The 26,164-nt window shown below is 32.6% G+C and overlaps 1 protein-coding gene across 6 annotated transcripts in view; it reads right to left on the reverse strand.

The window, feature by feature from the left end:
• Positions 1–597: 597 nt before the first annotated feature.
• LOC143048138 (circularly permutated Ras protein 1-like) overlaps positions 598–26,164 on the reverse strand; it is a 42,945-nt gene continuing 17,378 nt past the window's right edge. For 3 of the 6 annotated variants that reach the window (XM_076221632.1, XM_076221631.1, XM_076221634.1), the window contains 9 exons: positions 25,530–25,742; positions 24,869–24,953; positions 24,184–24,290; positions 23,035–23,255; positions 22,389–22,583; positions 21,776–21,902; positions 20,554–20,656; positions 19,781–19,894; positions 16,723–17,595 (listed from right to left, as the gene is read on the reverse strand). In XM_076221632.1, coding sequence (XP_076077747.1) covers positions 16,738–17,595; positions 19,781–19,894; positions 20,554–20,656; positions 21,776–21,902; positions 22,389–22,583; positions 23,035–23,255; positions 24,184–24,290; positions 24,869–24,953; positions 25,530–25,742 — 2,023 coding nt within the window. In that variant the 3' untranslated portion in view covers positions 16,723–16,737. Of the gene's footprint in view, positions 1,428–16,722; positions 17,596–19,780; positions 19,895–20,553; positions 20,657–21,775; positions 21,903–22,388; positions 22,584–23,034; positions 23,256–24,183; positions 24,291–24,868; positions 24,954–25,529; positions 25,743–26,164 lie in introns of those variants that run through there. The other 3 variants (XM_076221636.1, XM_076221633.1, XM_076221635.1) reach the window with 3 other exon arrangements.

Consider the following 26,164-nt stretch of genomic DNA (forward strand, 5'->3'; position numbering starts at 1 on the left):
TTGAGCTTATGATTTTGTCATTTGATAAAGGACTTTCTGGTTTGAAGTTTCCTTTCGTTTGGTATTTTGGGTATTGTCACTTTTTTATTAATATTATTTGGATATTTATTTCCGTTGGTATAAAGAAAAACTGAAAATAGCATGTGCAATGAAAAACCAGTTACCTATAGGAATGCATGAAAACATTTGCAAAGCCGCAAAATCAAATATCAACGATTTTTTTTTAAATCTCAATCCACATATCCTTTAAGAATTTTCCATTCCTGTTCAAAAAGTAGATAGAAGGATACTAAAACCCATAAGGCAAAAAAGAACTGCAAATACCATGGGAAAAATCTGACCGAAAAGACAAGTAACAGTCTACAAAATACAACGTACAAAACCAAAGACTGAGCAACAAGAACCCAACTAAAACTCGGATAATCTTGATGCACCGGAAGGGTAAACAGATCTCTAAATGCAGCATTCTTTCTGTTGTTCGTGTAACGATAAATATGGTAACAATTTAATTGTGCATGAATATTCTCCATACCAGTAAGCTATACACATTATTTTTAATGAACAGTTTGTCTCAAAGAACATGATAAAAATACTAAATAAGAAATTCATAACAAGTCTTTATTTACAACACATATATACAAAATGCAAAAAAGATATGTACAACAGTTAAAAAACAAAACAGACATTCAGTTTAGTATGTTTAGTATTACCAAAAGCAAACAGTTCACTCATGGTGCCCTCTGATAAAAGTAATGAAGCCAAGAGGATAAAACATCTGAACTCCATTTATGGAAAGTCTGATTACAATTGAATCAAGTTTATATCAAAAGGAATATTCCAAATTTTATCCCTAGATTTGTCTTTATCAGGAATACTAAACCCTAAACTTTTAAATACATGGCTGTATAAATACACTAACACTGGATCATATTTTGATTTTCACAGATTTTTTACAACTAAGCAATCTTAATTACACCTTATTCTGAATCATTAGAAGTGTAAGGGGAAGTAGGTGAACTAACACTGTACGCTGGTGAATTTCCGATGTAGATAGGTGATCTACTTCTGGACATACGATCAGGTGATTTAATTCTAGACCAACGATCAGGTGATCTGCTTCTAGACCTATGATCAGGTGATATGCTTCTTGGCCTACGATCAGGTGATCTACTTCTTGACCTACTTCTTGGCCGACGATCGTGTGATCTGCTTCTAGACCTACGATCCGGTGATCTGCTTCTTGACATTCTTCTTGGCCTACGATCAGGTGATCTACTTCTTGACCTACTTCTTGGCCGACGATCATGTGATCTGCTTCTAGACCTACGATCAGGCGATCTGCTTCTTGACCTGCTAATTTGTCTGCATTGTCTGCCTTTATACACAGCAGAAGAGAAACCATCTGACATTGCATTTGCTCTTAAAGCCTAAAACAACAGAAGAAAATGGCACATTTAGAATATAAAATTTAGCTTTAACTTCATATAGACACAATGAAATAGCTAACACTGAACACATCTCTTCATAAAATCTATAGATATTCAGATGACAGATTCTCTGAAATAATCCCTAGTATTTTTAATGTACTAATGCAACACATCCACCTCAGCTCGCTCTTAATCTCTTTTTATTCATGATCATTATTCAAATCTTATGCCATTATGTGTCCATAGTACACGGATGCACCACTCGCACTGCCGTTTTCTATGTTCAGTAGACCATGAAATTGGGGAGAAAGATCATATCATTGGGAACTTGTGTACTAAGTTTCAAGTTGGACTTCAACTTCATCAAAAACTACCTTGACCAAAAACTTTAACATTAAGCGGGACAGACGGACGGACGAGCGAACAAACGGACGCACAAACCAGAAAAACAAAATGCAAATTAATGGAGCATAAAAAGCTTGAATTTATGATCTTTAATGCAAGATCTTGCAGGCGTTTATTCAGTGCTTCATACACAAACTAATGACAGAAATGACGAGACTTGGTACCTGTCTTTAAAAAAACAGTTCGCTTCATGTGAACTAAATTTCAAACTATGTGACTACAAACTTCTCTAAACAAATCTTGTAATCTATCTAAAATAAAATCTTTAAACAAGTACAAAATGGATGGACAGAAGGACTTAAAGACAGGTAAAGAATATGCTCTTAACCTATTTTAGGCGTGGCATCAAAATCTTACTTCTTCTTACTAATTTGCAGTTTTTTTCATAATACTCAGTTACAAATAAACTTTACTACGGTAAACTGCTGCTGAAAGCCAAACTCGTATCATCAATGTTAGAAGAAGTAGTACAAAATTAGAGAACATGTTCTTCCAATGCACTGCTTAAAATAGCTGAATTGATGCATTTGAAGGAAAGTAGTCTATGAGGACACAGTTTATGTCAAATTCACAAAAACAGAAGAATCAAACAATCCGATGTCTGAATAGATGGATAAAATCAAGGGACTAATTGAGAGCGTCACTCAGGAAGAGAACATGTCATTGCCAAACAAATATAAACCCTGCTTTGTACTGGGTTATTGTTTCCATTAAAAGCTTACTATAGCTTAAGTGTGTATGTTGTATGCTATGCTGAATAAAAAAGTAAGTTTTCTTTATCTATGTCCACTAGACTGTTTAACATGTTTGGTATACTTGATTGTCTTACAAGACAAGAAAATGAAACATAATAAGGACATCAAAAAGTCAAAACGATGTCTAATGATGTTTACAAGTGAGTGTATCACATGTCAAGCTCTAAATCATCCCTAGTCGTGTGGAATTATACTTGTTTATTATTTGACAAAGACTAATAAATTCGGCAATCAACAGCAAATTCTCTACAAGACAACCAGTGATGAAGTTCCTGACATTTACTTGTAGCAGACAATAACTGGCTTTTTTGTCTACAATTCTCTCCCTTCATATTAATGGCTAATACGTTTGTATTCTTTTGTTTTTAACAAAAGACACTATACCAAACCTATTGCAACTAAAATTTTCAATTACAAACGCGTTTTGCAGGATCTCGATATTGACGACTTCAAGTCTAAACCTCCTGATTGCACTTGTGCTAGTTCCCAATTCACATATAATCCCGCAGGCCACGTTATTACCGGTGACCTTAACATTGTTAATAACACTTCTCTACGAAACGTGTTATCGAAAGGTCCGAAATATCGTGAGCCTAAATCCATCAATTGGAAATACAACTTTAAAATTTTGATGGATTCAGTCGAGGATTATGCCAGGCAATGGGCTAAGCGCGAGAAGGAAGACGTAGACACTCTATCCGAATGGATAAAGGCAGTGAGGTCCTTAATACAAATCAGAATTAAGAAACTGAATGGGTCCATCAATGCCCATGCTACGTCAATTTTTAAAGACCCAAATGTTGCTAAACACCTATCCGACCTCCATGATAAATATGTTGTTGTCCCCGCAGACAAAGCCCCAAATAACATCGTTTTTGTCTGTAAAAGTCATTACATTAATTGCTTGATAAACGAATTAGGAATAGACAATTCACTTGGAAACTCAACATATACCCTCACGATTCTTACCAAAGAGGAAATCCTGGATAATCATAGGTCTGTTCTTTGTTCCTTTGGTATTTCAACCAAAGATGAAGAACTGGATCTTCCATCACTGTATTGGATACCTAAACTACATAAGTGTCCTTACAAACAGCGGTATATTGCTGGGTCTTCCAAGTGCTCCACAAAACCTCTTTCTAAATTATTAACATCCATTTTATCAGCAATCAAAGACGGGCTTCAAAGTTATTGTGAAACTGCCTATTCTAGAGGTGGCGTGAATCAGATGTGGATACTTAAAAATTCCAAAGATCTTTTAGAGTACATACAATCTAACTCTCTTTCATCTTGTAACAGTATTAAAACATTTGACTTCTCTACTCTTTACACAAGTATTCCACATTCCAAACTTAAAGACAAATTAAAAGAGTTGGTATTACTTTGCTTCATAAAAAAGAATGGCCAACGTAGATACAAGTATCTTGTCTTAGGGAGGGATAAATCCTACTTTGTAAAGAATCACTCTGATTCAAACAAAAAATTCTCTGAAACCGATATTATCAAGATGCTTGATTTCTTGATTGACAACATATTTGTTACGTTCGGAGGACGTGTTTTTCAACAGACTGTCGGCATACCAATGGGAACAAACTGTGCCCCTCTACTTGCTGACTTGTTTCTTTATTATTATGAGGCTGACTTCATGCAGGAACTTCTTAGGAAGAAAGATAAGAAGTTAGCAATATCCTTTAACTCTACTTTCCGCTATATAGATGACGTTCTTTCACTAAACAATTCAAAATTTGGTGACTATGTGGAACGCATCTATCCCATCGAATTGGAGATAAAGGATACTACAGATACAGTTAAGTCAGCTTCATATCTTGACTTACATCTAGAAATTGACAATGAGGGTCGGTTGAAGACAAAACTTTACGACAAAAGAGATGATTTCAGCTTTCCAATTGTGAACTTTCCATTTCTAAGTAGCAACATTCCAGCAGCACCTGCATACGGGGTATATATCTCTCAATTGATACGATATTCCCGTGCTTGCATTTCCTATCATGATTTTCTTGATAGAGGGTTACTGCTCACAAGGAAGCTATTAAATCAAGAGTTCCAAATGATGAAGTTGAAATCATCTCTTCGTAAATTTTACGGACGCCATCACGAGTTGGTTGACCGTTATGGAATAACCATTTCACAAATGATATCGGATATGTTCCTCACTTCGTAACTACAATCCCCTTCCCTTTCATGAATTTGACCTACCGAATTAGACTATTTACCGGATTTGTAATCACATAAGCAACACGACGGGTGCCGCATGTGGAGCAGGATCTGCTTACCCTTCCGGAGCACCTGAGATCACCCCTAGTTTTTGGTGGGGTTCGTGTTGTTTATTCTTTAGTTTTCTATGTTGTGTCATGTGTACTATTGTTTTTCTGTTTGTCTTTTTCATTTTTAGCCATGGCGTTGTCAGTTTGTTTTAGATTTATGAGTTTGACTGTCCCTTTGGTATCTTTCGTCCCTCTTTTAAAAGCCATTAAAGATCTGATAGTTAATTTTAAAGCTTATCTAACTGTCTTTAAATAAAATGAAATTTTAGTTAAACTTAGTAAAACTTAACTCATTCGATTCCAAAAGTTTATTATTGATGAAATGTTGTGGAAAAGTTTGTTTCACTGATGACAGCAGATATGTTCCAATTGACAAAACTTCAATACTGTCCCATTTTCCATGAATGTGATCTACCAGTTAGACTTATATCTCAATTTGAACTTTCATAAACAACACAGCAGGTGCTAAATATGAAGACGAATATGCATACCCTTCTGAATCACCTGAGATCATTCTATTTTGGTTGGGTTCGTGTTGCTCACCTGAGATCATTCTATTTTGGTTGGGTTCGTGTTGCTCACCTGAGATCATTCTATTTTGGTTGGGTTCGTGTTGCTCACCTGAGATCATTCTATTTTGGTTGGGTTCGTGTTGCTCACCTGAGATCATTCTATTTTGGTTGGGTTCGTGTTGCTCACCTGAGATCATTCTATTTTGGTTGGGTTCGTGTTGCTCACCTGAGACCATTCTATTTTGGTTGGGTTCGTGTTGCTCACCTGAGATCATTCTATTTTGGTTGGGTTCGTGTTGCTCACCTGAGATCATTCTATTTTGGTTGGGTTTGTGTTGCTCACCTGAGATCATTCTATTTTGGTTGGGTTTGTGTTGCTCACCTGAGATCATTCTATTTTGGCTGGGTTCGTGTTGCTCACCTGAGATCATTCTATTTTGGTTGGGTTCGTGTTGCTCACCTGAGATCATTCTATTTTGGTTGGGTTCGTGTTGTTCACCTGATATCATTCTATTTTGGTTGGGTTCGTGTTGCTCACCTGAGATCATTCTATTTTGGTTGGGTTCGTGTTGCTCACCTGAGATCATTCTATTTTGGTTGGGTTTGTGTTGCTCACCTGAGATCATTCTATTTTGGTTGGGTTTGTGTTGCTCAGTTTTTAGTTTTTATGTTGTGTTTTGTTGATCGTTGTTTGTTATTTATCCTTTTCCTTCTTTTTGTCCAGACATTGTCAGTTTGGTTTTTCTTTTTGTCCAGGCATTGTCAGTTTGGTTTTTCTTTTTGTCCAGGCATTGTCAGTTTGGTTTTTCTTCTTTTTGTCCAGGCATTGTCAGCTTGGTTTTTCTTCTTTTTGTCCAGACATTGTCAGTTTGGTTTTTCCTTTTTGTCCAGACATTGTCAGTTTGGTTTTTCTTCTTTTTGTCCAGGCATTGTCAGTTTGGTTTTTCTTCTTTTTGTCCAGGCATTGTCAGTTTGGTTTTTCTTCTTTTTGTCCAGGCATTGTCAGTTTGGTTTTTCTTCTTTTTGTCCAGGCATTGTCAGTTTGGTTTTTCTTTTTGTCCAGACATTGTCAGTTTGGTTTTTCTTTTTGTCCAGGCATTGTCAGTTTGGTTTTTCTTTTTGTCCAGACATTGTCAGTTTGGTTTTTCTTTTTGTCCAGGCATTGTCAGTTTGGTTTTTCTTCTTTTTGTCCACGCATTGTCAGTTTGGTTTTTCTTTTTGTCCAGGCATTGTCAGTTTGGTTTTTCTTCTTTTTGTCCAGGCATTGTCAGTTTGGTTTTTCTTCTTTTTGTCCAGGCATTGTTAGTTTGGTTTTTCTTCTTTTTGTCCAGACATTGTCTGTTTGGTTTTTCGACTTATTTGATTGACTATCCCTTTGGTATCTTAGTACTCTCTCTCTTTTTTTAAACAAAAGACTCCTCAGAAGCAGCTCTAATGCCTAATTTAAATAAAATGCTCTGTTGGGCACACAGCATGATGCAACTGCAGATTTCGAAACCATGAACAGTTGGGGCAAGTATGGACACTACATTCAAGCTTAATACAGCTTTAAATTTTGATTGTGACACAGCAATAGGCTTATGAAAGAATGTGGTCAAATAACAGAAAAACTCAATATTGGACTTAGTCAATTATCAAAAATATAAATACACTGTAAGATTATGCATATCAAAGTACATCTTGAATTTAATTAATTTATTTATTGATGGCCAATATATCCTAGGTGTTTAAAGTTGTTCAAAAATAAGGGAAAAAAAACAATTTCCAAAACATCTTTCTTCATTAATACATTGGTCTTTAAAAATTCTATAATACTTACCATTTATTGATTTTTTTAAATTTCAAAGTATATTTAAAGATAGTTTCTTATATAAGAATAGGATGCTATAAATATTTTTAACTATGAATAAACATGTACTTTCAATTTCCATCAATTGTACTGTAAATAATTGACAAAGCAAACAATTCTGAAACATAATGAATGTGGTAAAATTTTGGAATTGGACATTTATAAACCTTTTATGTTTTAATATAAAAAAACTGAATATATGGTTATATTTGGTATATCAAAGAACTCCAAGAATTCATTTTTTGATGATATCAATCCCAATCACCCTTTTTTTTGGTATGTACACAAGTCATTGTTCTGAAACATTAAAAATGCTTGTTTTAGTCCCTTCATAGTCCCAAATTCCTAAACACCATGTGGTATAATTTATATAAAAACGAGTACAAATACAAATACAAAAGTTTTATTTTGATTCGGTTCACATATAACAATACAAACATAAGCTTTTAAGAGCTTTTTACAGAATAAAAATAACATAAACACAACATTAAAACACACATCATGCAGACATAGAGATCCATACACTCATACACAAGTTATTGCCTAATAACCAAATGTCTTTGAATGTATAACCAGGTGCTCCGCAGGGCACAGCTTTATACGACCGCAGAGGTCGAACCCTGAAAAGTTGGGGCAAGTATGGACAAAACATTCAAGCGTGATACAGCTCTGAATTTGGATTGTGATCAAATTTTTGACATTACATGGTTTTTTTTACACAAAACAAATGTCAAGATTTTACAAATCAATTAAAGATTTCTTCTTCAAACTTATTTAAATCTAAAATTAAATAGTTGACACAGCATAGGTTTCTGATACAGAATGAATGTGGTCTAATGAACTTAAAATTTTTTTTTTGCCTTTGAGCAATTCACTATGCTGTTGAATATTAATCCTCTCAAAAAAATGTTTGAAGAAATTTTCTTTTTATTTATGAAATCTGAAATGAGAAAAATTTACCCCCCCCCCTTTTTTTTCACATCCCCGTTTCCCTTTTTCCAAAACTGATATCAATTCAAATTTCTAATGGAGTTTGCAACAATAACTACTCTTTTAAATACATCATAAAATATTAAAATGTAAAATAAAGTGCTTGTTATCACTGAATGGTAAAGATTGGTTGGTAGTAAAAGTGAATATAAATTGTTTATTGTATAAAACAATAAAAACCAGGTGCTCCGCAGGGCGCAGCTTTATACGACCGCAGAGGTCGAACCCTGAACAGTTGGGGCAAGTATGGACAAAACATTCAAGCGTGATACAGCTCTGAATTTGGATTGTGATCAAATTTTTGACATTACATGGTTTTTTTTTACACAAAACAAATGTCAAGATTTTACAAATCAATTAAAGTCTTCTTCAAACTTTTTAAATCTAAAATTAAATAGTTGACACAGCATAGGTTTCTGACACAGAACGAAAGTGGTCTAATGAATTTAAAAGTTTTTTTTTGCCTTTGAGCAATTCACTATGCTGTTGAATATTAATCCTCTCAAAAAAATGTTTGAAGAAATTTTCTTTTTATTTATGAAATCTGAAATGAGAAAAATTTAAACCCACCCCCCCCCCTTTTTTTTCACATCCCCGTTTCCCTTTTTCCAAAACTGATATCAATTCAAATTTCTAATGGAGTTTGCAACAATAACTACTCTTTTAAATACATCATAAAATATTAAAATGTAAAATAAAGTGCTTGTTATCACTGAATGGTAAAGATTGGTTGGTAGTAAAAGTGAATATACATTGTTTATTGTATAAAACAATAAAAAAAACTTCATCAGCAACATTTTATATTGGCAAATTTCCAATGAAGTTATTTACATAAAGTTATTGGCAAATAAAAATAGAAAATGACATCATAGTCATGTCTGGCAAATGTCTAACATACATTATCTAAAAACATTTTAGATAAGATAAGGAAAAAAATCTTCATCAGCAACATTTTATATTGGCAAATTTCCAATGAAGTTATTTACATAAAGTTATTGGCAAATAAAAATAGAAAATGACATCATAGTCATGTCTGGCAAATTTCCAACATATATTATCAATTACTGTTCTATACAAAGAAAGATAACTCCAATTGAAAATTAATTGCTATTGCACAATATTGTGCAATTAGATATTTCTTGCTATTGTGCAATACTGTGCAATTGAAAATTTCTTGCTATTGCACAATACTTGATATGGAATCCTGATTTGGACCAACTTGAAAACTGGGCCCATAATCAAAAATCAAAGTACATATTTAGATATTTTAAGCATATCAAAGAAGCCCAAGAATTTAATTTTTGTTAAAATCAAACTTAGTTTAATTTTGGACCCTTTGGACCTTAATGTAGACCAATTTGAAAACTGGACCAAAAATTAAGAATCCACATACACAGTTAGATTTGGCATATCAAAGAACCCATTTATTCAATTTTTGATGAAATCAAACAAAGTTTAATTTTGGACCCCCATTTGGACCAACTTGAAAACTAGGCCAATAATTAAAAATCTAAGTACATTTTTAAATAGGTACTTATATGTTATATAAGTTATGTTTATACATAATTTGATTTTAATTACTCAGTAGTCATTATTTTAGGATTTTCCCAGGATGTGTATTTTCTTTGCTGTTGAGATGAAACAGATTTATTATCATATGTCAATCAGTTAGATGTGAAGTTTATCACATGTTCTTAGCAGGAGGTCTAATTTCATCAGTTCCAATACAAATATACATGTCTTGTTAATTAGTGACCACTTGTGGCATTTGGTTTCCTTTGTCCTTTGTTTCTTGATACATTAATCTGGGTGCAGTTTTGTAACTCCTCCCACTTAGGAGTATCCCATTAAGAAGTTGTGTATTAAAAACCTGTGTATGCTGCATTGAGTATTCATTTATCTAAATGCAGATTAAGCAGTTATAGAATAATCTTGGCTAATAGTGCTAATAGTGTTTTAGCTAAAAACTTGAACTTTCAGTGTTTGGATTACTTTACAAAGCTATATGACAGTTTTTAAACAACTAAATATAATTCAAACTATATAACCTGAAAAAATAAACATTATTTTGGAATAACTGACAACAAAATGTCTGGCAGAGGAAAAGGTGTTCGAAGGAAAACTAGGAGTTCTCCGTATGAGACCCAATGGGATTCTAATAACCCTTCTAACTGGACAATAAACAAACTAAAAGAAGAACTTAACAAAAAGGGAATAAGAACACCTTCTGGTATGTCAAAACAAGTGTTAAAACAACTTTATTTAGAGAATTGTTTTGATGGAGTAACATCTTTAGAGACACAACAGACAGAGACCGTTAGTGATGAGATTAACACAGATTCCTCACCAGAGAGCACTCTTCCAATTACCTTAGCAGAATCAGTGCATCAACACAGAAGCAGTGTTTCAAATGGTGAAAATGAGAATGGTGGAACAGACAGGAACATAGCTCAGTGTTTTGAAGGACTTCAAGAGACCTTCAAACAGCTAATTTACAGAGACAATTGTACTCATGACACAGGTAGAGATCGCGAATTCAACCTTCAACAGTGGTACAACCATGCAGGGATTGGGAATAGGAGTGAAACTTCTAACAGAGGAAATAATACCGTTTTACATGGAAATACACAAGAGCATGCATCTTTCATCTCAGGACCACAAGTTGGAAATGTTTCATGTGGAGTGCGTTCGGATGAATATTCTAATGTGGACATTATATCTCCTTCTATTCAAAAGCAAATCATTGACGGTAAGGATGTTAATTTGGCATCTCTTCTTATCCCAAACTATGAAACTCCCCAAATTCACTCTGTTGCAGCTAATGGGTTAGAGTTAAATATTTCTGGGAAGCCAGATCCCCGTCTTAATAGAAAACTCACAATTCAAGAATTCATTAAGGCATTTGGCAAGTTTAAGAGGGTCATGTCATCAGTTTACCCTGACCGTAGAGCAGAGCTAGATGCTTATGAAGATGAGATTATAGATATTAGTAATTTTTATTGTGACAGATTTTATGATTACCATAAATTGTTTTCTGCAAAATCAGCAGCTCTTTTAAGGGAGAGAAGGATTAAGGTTGACTGGAGCAAAAGAGATAGGGATCTTCTTTCATTAATAGTTGCTGGTGGGAATGTAAATGTTTGCAAAATTTGTAATTTGGTTGACCACACTACTGCTTTTTGTCCTATGCAAACCTCCGTGACATATCAAGACTACCCAGATAAAGTATCACGGCAGGTAGACACTACTGATAAGTTAGGTAGAAAGAAAATTTATCATTCTGGGCGGGAGGTGTGCAATAATTTTAATACCAGTAGGGGTTGTACCAGGAGTTTTTGTCATTTTTCACATATCTGTAGCAGATGTAAAGTCGCTGGTCATACCCTATTATCTTGTCAAAAAGTTTTCCCCTCTCAAGGTAGGACTGAAGTACAATCTAAGCCACATACAGTAAACTCTTCACAAAAGTTTGAGAAAATAACAACAAATAAGCAAGGTCAATGACTACATGATTTCCCATATCTGGCTACTACTCCAATTAATGTTATTAAACTTGCAAAAGAATTAATTTCTCATCCTGACAAAAAATTTGTTAACTATTTATGCAATGGCTTAGAGAAAGGATTTGATACTATGGTATCTACAACAGATTTACCTACAAAAGAATGTAGGAATAGTTTATCTGCTAGGACACAACCAGATGTGGTTTCTGATTTGATAGAGAAAGAAGTTTTTAAAGGTTTCTTGTATGGGCCTTTTAAGGATCCCCCTTTTCAAAAATATAGGGTAAGCCCAATTGGTATTGCAGAAGGGAAATATTCTGGTAAAAAGCGTTTAATATTGGACTTATCTTCACCACATAATGATAATAAACATCTAAGTATTAATGATCTTATTGACAAACAGGATTGCTCAATGTCTTATGTTAGAATAGATGACGCCATTGATGTTATTTTGAAATTTGGAAGAAATTCCTGGCTTTGCAAGTTCGACATATCCGACGCGTTCAAAAATTGTCCAATTGTACCAAGTCAGTGGCCTCTTTTCTGCATAAAATGGGAAAAAATGTATTATTTTTATGTCCGTTTAACTTTTGGATGTCGTTCAAGCCCCAAAATTTTTGACCATTTATCCCAAGCTTTGTGTCATATTGCAGAAAACAATTACAAAGTTAATAGCATTTTGCATTTATTGGATGATTTCCTAACCATAGATCCACCAGATGCTGATGGTGAGAGGACTATGGCTATAATGATGATGATTTTCAAAAAACTGAACATTCCTATAGCAAAACATAAGACAATAGGTCCTGTAAAATGTTTAGAATATTTGGGTATTATTCTAGATTCTGAAAAAATGGAAGCTCGACTACCTCTTAATAAAGTTGATCGCATTTGTGAATTCATCAAAAAATTATGCAGGAAAAAATCTTGTACAAAAAGGGAATTGTTGCAGCTTTTGGGTCACTTAAACTTTGCTTCACGTGTCAATTTACCTGGTAGATCCTTTGTTTCATACCTCATAGGGCTGTCCACTACTGTCAATGATTTGCATCATTATGTTAAATTAGATAAGGAATGCCGTGTTGACCTAGAATTTTGGTTACTTTTTCTGAGCAGCTGGAATGGTGTGAACATGTTTTACAGTAGACAATTTTACTCAAGTTATGATATGGAACTTTTTACTGATGCCTCATCAACAAAAGGATTTGGTGGATATTTCAAGGGAGAATGGTTTTATTCATCATGGCCATCAAACATTGCTTATCCTGACAAAACATTTTCAATGGCTTTTCTTGAATTATACCCCATTGTAGTATCCGCAATACTGTGGGGCTCACAGTGGACAACAAAACGCATTCTTTTCTGGTGTGACAATGAAGCTACAGTGGCTATAGTAAAAAAGGGCCGTTCAAAGTGTTTACAAATAATGAAATTAATGAGGAAACTTACATGGTGTGCTTGTAAATACAACTTTCATTTTAGTGCCAAACATGTTCCAGGATATCAGAATGATATAAGTGATGCTCTATCTCGTTTACAGATAGACAGATTCCGCAAACTAGCTCCCAGTGCAGCACAACATCCAATGAAGTGCCCAAGCAGCTCAGATGTAATGTGGTCCTAAATCAAGCAGTGAATGAACTTTGGAACAGTGCTATTGCTAATACTACAAGAACTGTTTATGATACTGGGTTCAGAAAATTTGAGACTTTTATGTTATTGAATGGTTTTCAATTTTCTAATTTACCTCCTATTTCTGAGGATATTTTAATTTATTTCATAGCCCACTGCTTTAAAATTCTGAGTTTACAATACTCTACCATTAAACTATATTTATGTGGAATTAGGTATAAATATGTACAGGGTAATCAAAATGATCCCTTACAATCTGCTCATAATACACCTTTAATCAGACTTGATTATGTTTTAAATTCTGTAAAAAGACTGCAAAAAACAAAAAATCACATAAGATTACCAATAACTTTCGAAATTTTGGAAAAAATTGTAAATTGTTTGAGAAAAGGTTTTTGTTCCAAGTTTACTGATTTAATGTTAAGAACTGCATGCATTGTCGCATTTTATGGATTTTTGAGATGTGGCGAGTTTACAGTGTCAAAGGCCTCACAGTTTGATCCACATATTAATTTATGTATTGAAGATGTTGTATTTCACTCAGACTTAGTAGTTTTGAAATTAAAACAATCAAAAACAGATCCTTTTAGAAAAGGCATAAATATACAGCTACATAAATTAGGTCAGCTTATCTGCCCTTACACAATTTTGTTAGAATATATACAAATAAGGAAAGAATTATCTCCTACTAATCAAACTGATCCACTTTTCATAACCATTGATAAGAAACCTCTGGAGAGACAATATTTCATCACTTGTATTAAAAAAGTACTGGATATATGTGGTTTCAACTCAAGTCATTATAATGGTCATAGTTTTAGAATTGGGGCAGCTACAAGTGCTGGTAAGGCAATAATAGAAGATCACTTGATAAAAACATTAGGGCGTTGGACTTCAGATAGTTACATCAGATACATTAGGGTAACGCCAGCATCTATTAAAACAGCTTAAAGTAGGTTAGGTAGAATTTAATGGCATGCTCATTTTCAAATATTCCATACGCATGTTTTTTACAGAGATTCTGGATGATATTGTTTTTGTTTGACAATTGATTTTGATATTGTGTATTATTATGTGATAACATTTATTATTTTTCATGCGTTTATTGAAGGTACCCCCTCCCTAACCTCACAAATCCTTGGGGACACTCAGCTGTTACCATCTGTGTTATGGCCATTTATGAAATTTTATCACTGGTTGTTTCAAAAATTTCACTCATCCCCCAAGAATTTCTGGGGATAAACTGTCAAATTTCATACAAATTCATTCCAACACCAATTCAACATCAACACTACTAGGCTTCCTCATAGCCTCCTTACAGGCTTCCTCATTGTCTCATTATAGGCTTCCTCATAGCCTCATAGGCATGATAGCCTCTAGGAATGATAGCCTCATAGGCTTCCTGATAGCCTCATGCATTTATTTTGAACCATCGTTCCAATTGGATTGGTGTGATGTCAAGCCAGGGGTCTATACTTTGCTACTTTTCAGTATGCACATAGCTAGGCTCTTGGTTTAGGCATGGAGCAAAAAATTAAATTTTTTAGCTGAGTAGTTTCCCCAAGGGCCAAATTATAATTGTGATGTATATATATAAAATAAAAGTTGTAATTAAATTATGATTTATGTTTAATTCAAACATGGATACCAATGGCATTGCTACACAGTATTTCCCAGGAGTTTATTTACAAGATAGGTGATAGCAGGAAAAATTAGGTTGATAATAATGTGAGCACTAAATCCTTAATTTTACATATCATGAGTTCAAACGGTGTGTTCTGAAAGAAATCAGGGGTAATTAAATTATTTAAATTACTATGAAATTAATATGAACTCATTATGTGTGACTTTGAGGATTTTGTTCACTGACACATTTATTAGCAAAATTAAAATATAGGGCCGAAAGTTAGATCAGGATGGTTTAATTGTCAGGTCAAAGAATTTGCAAGAAGATATGAGGTTGGATGTTTGCTCAGGTGTTAACACACATTTCCCTATTACATAACAGATTACCACAGAAAAGATACAGTATAAACAAAAGACAATTAAAATAAGATTAGAACAGCATCACATCAAACAGAAATAAATTTACCCATAAAAATATTTACAAAGAATCAGAACACAATGCAAACATGGAACAAATGACAATTAAACATATTCAGGATCATTTCTGAGAATTTTGTATAAATTCAGCATATCAAAGAACCCCAAGGATTCAATTTTTGTTAAAATCAAACTAAGTTTAATTTTGGACCCTTTGGACCTTAATGTAGACCAATTTGAAAACGGGACCAAAAATTAAGAATCTACATACATAGTTAGATTCGGCATATCAAAGAACCCCAATTATTCAATTTTTGATGAAATCACACAAAGTTCAATTTTGGACCCTTTGGGCCCCTTATTCCTAAACTGTTGGGACCAAAACTCCCAAAATCAAACCCAACCTTCCTTTTATGGTCATAAACCTTGTGTTTAAATTTCATAGATTTCTATTTACTTATACTAAAGTTATGGTGCAAAAACCAAAAATAATGCTTATTTGGGCCCCTTTTTGGCCCCTAATTCATAAAATATTGTGACCTCAACTCCAAAAACCAATCCCAACCTTCCTTTAGTGGTCATAAACCTTGTGTTTAAATTTCATTGATTTCTATTTACTGATAATAAAGTTATTGTGCGAAAACCAAGAATAATGCTTATTTGGGCCCTTTTTTGGCCCTTAATTCCTAAACTATTGGAACCAAACCTCCCAAAATCAATCCCAACTGTCCTTTTGTGGTCATAAACCTTGTGTCAAAATTTCATAGATTTCTATTTACTTAAACTAAAGTTATAGTGCGAAAACCAAGAAAATGCTTATTTGGGCCCTTTTTGGCCCCTAATTCCTAAAATGTTGGGACCAAAACTCCCAAAATCAATCCCAACCTTCCTTTTGTGGTCATAAACCTTGTGTTAAAATTTCATTGATTTCTATTCACTTTTACTAAAGTTAGAGTGCGAAAACTAAAAGTATTCGGACGACGACGACGACGACGCCAACGTGATAGCAATATACGACCAAAAAATTAAAATTTTTGCGGTCGTATAAAAACCTTATTCAACATCATTCAAATTTGATATTTATGTTTCAATTGGAATTAAAGACCTGTATTCATTATTCTTCAGCAGAAAATCCAAGAAACTTGGCTGATTTATTGCAATATCAAATTTGTTTCGAAAAAAAGAAAATGAGTGCATCATACTTTAAAATCATTATTTCATTAGATATTTAATTAAAAGCAGAAAGAACAATTACAATTTTTTCAGGAACATGTTTACAAATTTTGTTTTTAATATAAATCAAAATAAAATTCAAATATCAATTGCAGATACGTCATTAATCAGAACTCTCAGAATCACTTGTATTTGTTAATGATGCGCAACTTGGTGACATGTTTCTTTGCCTGAAATGTGGTGATCTGTTTCTGTAACTTGGTGACCTGGACCTGTTTCTGTAGTTTGGTGACTGGATCCTGTCACTGTAACTTGGTGACTGGATCCTGTCATTGTAACTTAGTGACCTGGTCCTGCTTCTATAATTTGGTGACTGGATCCTGTCACTGTAACTTGGTGACCTGGACCTGTTTCTGTAGTTTGGTGACTGGATCCTGTCACTGTAACTTGGTGACCTGGTCCTGCTTCTATAATTTGGTGACTGGGTCCTTTGTCTATACCTTGGTGATCTGTTTCTACTTCTGTAACTGAAAGATCTACTTGTACATCTATAAACAGGGGACCTTCTTCTCCTATTGGTGACAGATCTTGATCTAGATCTCCTGGATCGGTCAGCTGGTGATATACTCCTTCTGTACCTGTTACTTGAAAATCTGCCCCATTGAGGTTTAAAACCTGTGGATCTGCTTTTCAATGGAGAAAACACTGGTGGACTCCTCCTTCTCCAATAACATGGAGACCTACTTCTTGACTGACGATGTGGTGATATGCTGTTCCTTGAATTGCAAGTTGGTGTCCTGCTTTTAAATCTGCTGTCTGATGATCTGGTTCTCCTCTTCCAAACTGGTGACCTGCTTCTACTAGAATCATCAGATGAGCTACTATCAGCTTGTGACAATTTCCTTCTCATGTTGTTTATTGGTGACCTACTTCTAGACCTTGACCTACTGATAGATCTACATTGTCTACCTTTATACATAGCAGTAGAAAATGAATCTGACATGGCTGAGACTCTCAATGTCTGAAATAAAAACATACTGCAGTGAAATGTCAAGCTGTTACAATTTATTTTTCTATTTTTTAAAATAAATAAATAACTTTTAATCGTACTTTTCACAATTGGTAATTTTGGGGGAGATCTGATACATTGAATAATATAAAAAAAAGTTCTGACATCCATTGTGAATAGCCATATCATATTACATTGATACAAAATTGGCTGCAAATAATTCCTTTGTTTATCTTTTGTTTTATAGTCACTTTAGTAAAAGGCTTGCTATAGTTACATCCATATCAGGCACTGATTGAAGTTTCATAGTGTTGTTAAAATCTTAATCATGCTCACTTTTTAGTATGGAGTACAGATTATCTTTGGTTGATTTATCTTCTCCTAGTTTATTAACTAAGTTCTATTTCTTATTTTCCATGACAGTATCTATTTATTTATCATTCTTTTGAAATAAATCTTTCAAATATAAAACCAAACTCAAAGACCATATTGAACATAATTTTTAGTGAGATTTCACTGGATCTGTTCATTAGCATACATTATGTGGAAACATAATTAGAGGCTTGGGTATGCCTGTATTGCTCACCTGGTAAAATATGTGAATCAGCAAAATAGCCAGTTTAAGTTTTTATTCTCATTTGCTACTTCTTTGGAAGATCTTCAAAATTCCATACCAGTCTGACAACTTTTCCCAACTAAGACCATACTAAGCCTTTATTCATATCTAGACTTTAATAACTCTCATTAGGTACAAATGTTACTAATAAGGACAAATTTTGTACAAGTCCTTTTTATTTCAATTCAAATATTGTTAAAAGAAAAAAGTGTAATAAAGAAAAGAAAAAAGAAAGAAGTCTGTCAAAATAGTTACTTTAAAAGACTTTATAATTTGGATATAAGTTTAAGTATGTTTTAAGTCAAATATGAGAATTTGAGTCAAATTGGTGAAGATCAATTTTGACAAATAATGCCCCTTTTAAAGAATTAGAAAAGCATATTGTTTCCAATAAATCTTTTTGTTATGCCCACAACCCCCAAAATGAATCCTAACCTTTCATTTATGGTATGAAACCTTGTGGTACAATTTCATAGAGATCCATATATTTATCCTGAAACTATTGTCCAGAAACCAATATTTCTAGTTTTCTGGTCCCATTTTGGTCCCTTATTCATTACACAATTTGGATCATAATCCCAAAAATCAATTTCAACCTTCTTTTGAGGTACAGAACCTTGTGGTACATTTTTTTTTTAGAGATCCATATACTTATACACAAGTAATTGTCCTGAAACAAGAAAAATAACGTAACGGTACCCAAATTGCACAGAGTACCCAAATTGCACATATTTAGCAAAACTAGCAGCGAAAATCTTACAAGATTTCATAGAGACTAAACAATTTGTATTTTTATGATTTGATACTAAGCACATCTTTCAACATAGGTAAAACTATTTAGATATGCACAAAACGTTCACAGTATTTATCAACAGATGAAGTATTTACTGAAAAAGCAAAATGTACTGAAACGTCGCTATGCGACGTCATCAAAACGTCATCTTTTTAAAATGAGTAAATACAATATGTTACAAGTATTCATTTAAAAAATAATGAAGAGTAAGCATGGACTAATATCCAATTGTTCAAAATATTTGAAGAAATTAAACAAAAGCTCTGTTATTAGACTTTTGACGATGTGAATTTAAGCATGGATGCAATTTGGGTACTCCTCATTTCAGAATCATTGATGGTTTGGAGGTCAGTTTAGACCAATTTTTCTATGATTCCATTATGGAATAAAAATCAAATTGGTGTACCTTTATAATAAAGAAGGATACGGCTACAAAATAAACACAGAATGGACATTTTTTGTCTTTATCATAAAAAACGTAGATGAAAAAACTGTCAAAATAGGTGCAATTTGGGTACCGTCACGTTACTTGTTTAAGACCCCTTTCTGAACTTTAAAAAAACCTTCTCAGTAATAAAAATCAATCCCAACCTTTCTTTTGTGGAATGGAATACTGAGGTACAATCTGACAGAAATCCATACACTTATTAGATGAAGATGAAGGCGACATCATAAGATTATACAAATAAAGTGTTTTTGAGTAAATGTCAGACATGTTGACGAAGGACCGACACAACGGTATACCATTATTCGCCCCATAAGAGGGCATATAAAAAGACAATAATTACCTTTTTTCTGGTCCTTCTTTCTCTACTTCTTGACCTTCCTCTGCTCCTCCCCATCTCTTCTTCATCTGATCCTTCTGATTCACTCAAACATCTCCCTCTTGTAGCTTTTTCTGTCTGAAAACAAATAAACTAGATTAGTTGGAAGCGAAAGATATTACCTAGCTTGTATATTTTTTTATTATATTTTTATATAGTTTAACATAGAAGAAATTCCCATTTTTTTCTGAATAAACTGATGGAAAAATTATTTTCGATATTTCTTCAAAAAGAAATAACATTAACTGACAATGTCTTTATGTTTTTACTGTGACCTAACAAATACAAGGTGCTCAAAATAAATGTATTAACAAATTTGAGATTTAAACTGCCACTTCAACATTATTTCAAAATAATATTGAGATATAGTTATTTTCAGATAGACTCTGGACGTCACAATAGAAAATCCATACAATCTTTTTCATGTAATTTGTTAAAATGGTGTTTGAAACATTTAAAGGATTAACATTTAGATTTTGGATTGAATACACTCAACAATGAGTGAAATTCATAGAATTTGAATGTGAAAGTTAGTGCTCGTCTGTTGTTCACTTTTACATTCACTGTTAGGTTCATTACTAGGTTCCAAAAGGTGTACCAAGCTGAATATTTTTATCAGATTTTTATGTTCCAACCAATTAAAGTGTAATACAATTTTATAGTAAATTTAAGGACTTCAAGGAACTTTTCAAACCCAATAAAAAAATGTCTGCATTCAGACTTCTTCATTTCTTTACCTTTTGAGCTGCTTTCACTCTGTGTTCTAGCTTAGAGACATTTTTGAAAATGCTTCTATACTTTTTTCTTGCTTCCCTTTTCTCACATTTCTGCTTAGAAATTCTGAAATAAACAAATGATATTAATAAAATACAACAGCTACATTCCATAAGGTATTTTTTAGTTATTGTCCAAAAACTGTAGAATCCACCCTTTTTATGAATAGAATCCCATAACGTGGAAAATATATTCTGAAATTTATAAAAATTTAATGGGAGCTTACATTAATAGATAAATAATTCACCAAAGTTTCATGGTTTGACCGACAGATATATACTATAATACGTCCCGTCAATGGGTGTATAATTATATTACTATATCTATAAAACATCTTACTATAAAATGGTTGCACATAACATTATGATAACATGGTTTCATATGAATAAAAAGTAAAATCACAAAAATAATGAACTCCAAGGAAAATTCAAAATTCAAATGGCAAAAAAAAAGCTCAAACACATCAAACGAATGGATAACAACTGTCATATTCCTCTCTTTGTACAGGCATTTACTAGTGTAGAAAATGATGGATTGAACCTGGTGTTATAGCTAGCTAAACCTCACACTTGTATGACAGTCGCATCAAGTTCCATTATATTGACATCTATGCATGAACAAAACAAAACAAGCAGACATAATAGGTAAAACTGTCAATAATACAGCAGTCAACATTGTGCTATAATCATAATCACTAAAAAAACATACAATCATGCAACAAAGAAGCACAAAATGGCGTACAGTCGAAGCATATTAGTAAAAATTAAAGACAAGAACACAAATTTATCATAGTACAATAACACAATGACAGGACATGTAAGTACAGAGCCATATCATAAATGTAACGGAGAAACACAAAAAGGCATACAGACAAAGCACATAGCAAAAATGAAAGACGAGCAAGAAACAAGTTATAGAAGTAACGTCATAAGGTGAATAAGGGTACAACCCTGCATTATAACCTATTATTTACATCTTTATATAAGCTGTATTCATACCCAATTCAAATTTATTATTAATAACATAATTGTATAATTTTTTTCCTAGTGAATTAATTAACAAGAATCTCTCAATATGCCTATTTCGAAAATATTATGACTTTCTTTTTTTCATCTTGGTTCTTTTTTAATACAGCTAAGAAATATCATCCTCTGAAAAAAGACCAATTAGTGACATGAAACTTACTTTTTATGTCTCCATACTAGTCTTTGATTCATCAAAGCTTTTACTCTGGACTCTGTGTAACAACCATCTAGTACTAAAGAACCTATCTGTTTCTGTACATTAGCTCCAATCACTTCCACATTTGTTTCTGAAATAACAAGAAGGCAGTTTCATAATATGTAGAAATAGTACATGAGGCTGACTTGCTAAGAAGTTAAACTAAACAAGCAAAAATAAAAATTTGCGTAATATCTACTTTTCATTTCCTTGATTTATCATTTTTATCAGCACATTAAGTTTCAAATTTTTCTTCCATATCAATGTTATCAATTAAATTGAACCAAATCATCATAAAATTGTGTCATCTTTTTTAAAAGGGAAACAATTCAGGTCTGTAGAAATCAGATTTCAGGCAAATGTTGGATGTTTCACAAACTTTAGAAGTCGCAATGTTAACTGATGTCATAACCTGGAAGATTAATTTAATAATTTAATATTATGAAGAAAAAAACAATTTGCAATTAGGTCAAGGTCAGATAAACCATGCCAGGAAGACATGTACAGCTTACAATCGGCCATACAACAAATATAGTGACCTATTGTTCATAGTTGAGGTCAAACTGAGTTTACTTACTTTCTTCAGCTTCTTTCCTGTCCCTTGTAGCAGGTTTTATCTGTGTAAAAACCCTTAATGCTGTTGCTCCATCTGTGTCCGTGTATTTAAGCTGAAGCTGGAAAGGTAAATCATCGGGCACCTCAACTTTGACCTTTGACCTTCCACTTTCCGAGGACGTACTTGCTTCATTAGGCTGATCATCTACTTTTCTCTCTGAAAGAATATTTAATATTTGATAAAGAATGCATCTTTTAACATTTAATCCAACTATGGAACTTTAACTAACCCTTTATAGTATTTTTCACCAACAGACATTATGTTATGTAATATTCTAATATTGAAACAGATTTTTCAGTTATTGACATAGAATTTTGCACAGTTTGCACAAAGGGTACACAAAACCTAAGACAACAAGAACAATTTCAGGTGATATAATTATGATACTAAATACAACAAAGAATGAAAATTTCAAAAATATCTATCTTATTTGAACTATTTAACTAAGTTCTGTTAAAATTATATTAACAAATATTAACATGTTGAAAAACTGTTGCAAATGAGCTTCAAATATTTATTGCAAATGAGCTTTAAACTATTTGTTGCAAATGAGCTTTAAACTATTTGTTGCAAATAGGCTCTAAATCATTACAGTATGTGTTTGTACCTTCTTGTTTCTTATCAGTTCCCATGGAAATAGTTTTCTCTTCTTCCACCATTTCCATGGATACCATTTTCTCTTTATGTTTGGTTTCCATGACAGTGTCTTCCTCATCTATCTGTTCCTTGATCCTAATTCCATACTCAAATGTAAATTCTGTGTCAGCCGTAACATTTCCGATCTGTTTCACAACTTTGCTTTCTTTTTTACGTTCATCATCTACAAACCTACCGAAGAGAAAGCAATCTATTGTTATGAATCGTATTTGTTAGTCTTTGAGATATAAATTTATTACTGTAGATTCTTTAATTTTCGTGGGTACAAATTTTCGTGGATAAGGAAAATTTGTATGTTCGTGAATATTTTATTTCATGGTTTTGCAGAGGTCTGCATAAAAGTCTATAGAAAATTTGTAATTCGTTGAACATTTAATTTCATGGTTTACCTGTACCAACTAAATCAACGAAAATTGGTATCCAACGAATAATAATGAATCCCCAGTACTTGTATTAAGTTTTAAAATTTCAGTTATTGAAAATAAATGTGAACATTTCACAAATTTAAGTCAAGAGTAACAACAATATTAGATAAATGTATAAATAGATAATATCAACCAACAGGAACTTTTATATCTTCTGCAGTCTTTAATCTTTCCTTTACAAAATCTGATACAATCACTGGAATATTTTCAATAGCATAAAATAATTAGAAGTTTGTTATTTGTTTTTAATATGTCCTTATCAATGGAAATTCAACTCACTGAACTGAGATAATTTTCATTTTTATGTATGACAATGAAATTACCAATAGTCATTTAGATTGAGAATTAGCGAAATTTTGACACCAACATTCTGATATATAAAGCTTTCAAATGCAATTCTTAGTTCTATCAAAATTAACAATACTAAATAAGGACAAATATATTTTATACATATTCTATTCTGTCTTTTAAACTAGTAAGTATTATTTTATTCTCTTCGATACATGTGTTGTTTCTGTATTTTGACAGGATATCTATCTGACAAAACATCAACCTTTTTAGCACAGGTAATCTTACTGAAATATATACTGAAATTATATAATTTAAGTACACCTGCATCACAGCTGTAAAGGAATTTTGAAGATATCAAATTCTATTCATACAGTTATACTTACAATTTTTTGTGAAGTAGAAAAGTTGCTACAACATTGGTTGCTATGATGTTTCCAGCCAAAATACTAGAAAATTCATCGGTCAACTTCTGAGGGTCAACAATATTCACCTGGAATTTTAAAATATTCATAAGAACATTTATCATACAAGCCTAAATAATACCTTCATGATTAATACCCTACATTAGCACCATTAGAATAACTGAAAAATCATTTATTTTTGTGGGTACCAATTTTTGGGGATTGAAGAAAACTTGCATTTTCATGGAAATTTGATTTCATGATTTTGCCAAAGTCTGAATTCATTTCTTAAGAAATTTTGTTATGTATTGGACATTGGAATTCGTGGTTACTTAGTATAAAACACAAAATCCCTGAAAATTGGTGTCCAACAAATAATACTGAATCAACAGTACACATTGTTTTACATATTTGAACACTGGAATTATCTGAACAGAAAATTATTGTATACATACATATCTATTCTGCTGTTTAAATATTTTCTGCATAAAAAATTAAAACACTCCACTCTTGACAGAATTTATTTGTTGCAGTCTTCGTTTTAAGTAAGTCTTAGTTCTATCAAAAATTAAATTAAAACATTTATGACTAAAACAAAATTTTTTTTTTACAAAAGCTTCAATAAATAAGACTGAAAAAAATCCTAGCTCCTTATTATTGAACATACCTGGCCTTCTGTTTTATCTGCAAGTTTTCCTAAGTAAACCAGTTTACAATCTGTTCCTCTAAAACTGATGACAGAAATACAAGTCCTAAAATACATTTAAAACCTTTTGTTATTTCAAGTACAAAATGAAAGGCTAAAACTCTAGTCTTAAAAAGAAGAGTTGTTAAATGCTGCAGTTCAATAGAGATTTCTAGTAAGTTGTAATTACAGAACCCTTTTTTTAGATATATAAAAAAAGAAGATGTGGTATGATTGACAATAAAACAACTCTTCACAAAAGAGCAAATGGCTCAGAAACTATAGGTCACCATACAACCTTTAACAATGAGTAAAACTAGTATCCATATATATTTTCTTTACTTTTACTTATGACATAAAAAAAAAAAAAAACATATTCAATTAAAATCAAGTAATACTGTCTGAATCCTTTTTTTACCAAAGCCAAATGGCCTCTCTTTTGTAAAATATTGACCACTTATGACACAAAATGCAACAGTTATTATGTAAAGGATATAAAAAAAACATAACCTGGCATAACAAATTCAATATCTACTGTTGTCTCTTTGACACATTCCCTATTTCTATTTTCAATACTATTCACCATTAGAAGAACAAATACTCTAATCACAATCATTAACATAAATCTTTGATATAAAATTACCCTTGTTTTGCTGCTTCCATTGCTACATCTTCATAGAATTTTTCACTGTTTGCTCCCTCATCTCGACTACATCGATATGTATCCACACTACCAACTCCTTCATTGGCCATTCCATCTGTACAGACTATGACTTTTGACCCAGGACATTTTCCTGCCATGCCTACAGCTATACATAAGGCTGGACCAAGTGCTGTCCATCCATCTTCTTCTAGACTGAAATCATAATAGTATAAAGTTGGAAATGTATAACGGTACATGCATTTATTATTGCAATTGTTGACCAAAATGTATGATTACTCATATGAATTTCATTTTTTCATTTGTTGTGTAATTCTAATTCACAATTTAATTCCATTTAACACTTTTTATAGATAAAACGTTTTAAGGTATAGGTCTAGCTGCAATAAACATTTACTGCAGATAATGTACTACATGTAGTAAATTAAAAATTTCTACATGTACTGAATTTAAATGCTTATAATCATATATTGAAATGGTCATCTCATATCTAATAGGTTACTTGACAATTCCTGTAATTAACTGGGTAATTAGAGATCCCTTTTTTAGTTGTCTCCCTTATGAAGGACATTAATTTTTATTTACAATGGAGAGCCAGCAGAAAGAGCAAATTTACC

Source organism: Mytilus galloprovincialis, chromosome 10 (assembly GCF_965363235.1).
Source record: "Mytilus galloprovincialis chromosome 10, xbMytGall1.hap1.1, whole genome shotgun sequence".
NCBI lineage: Eukaryota > Metazoa > Mollusca > Bivalvia > Mytilida > Mytilidae > Mytilus > Mytilus galloprovincialis.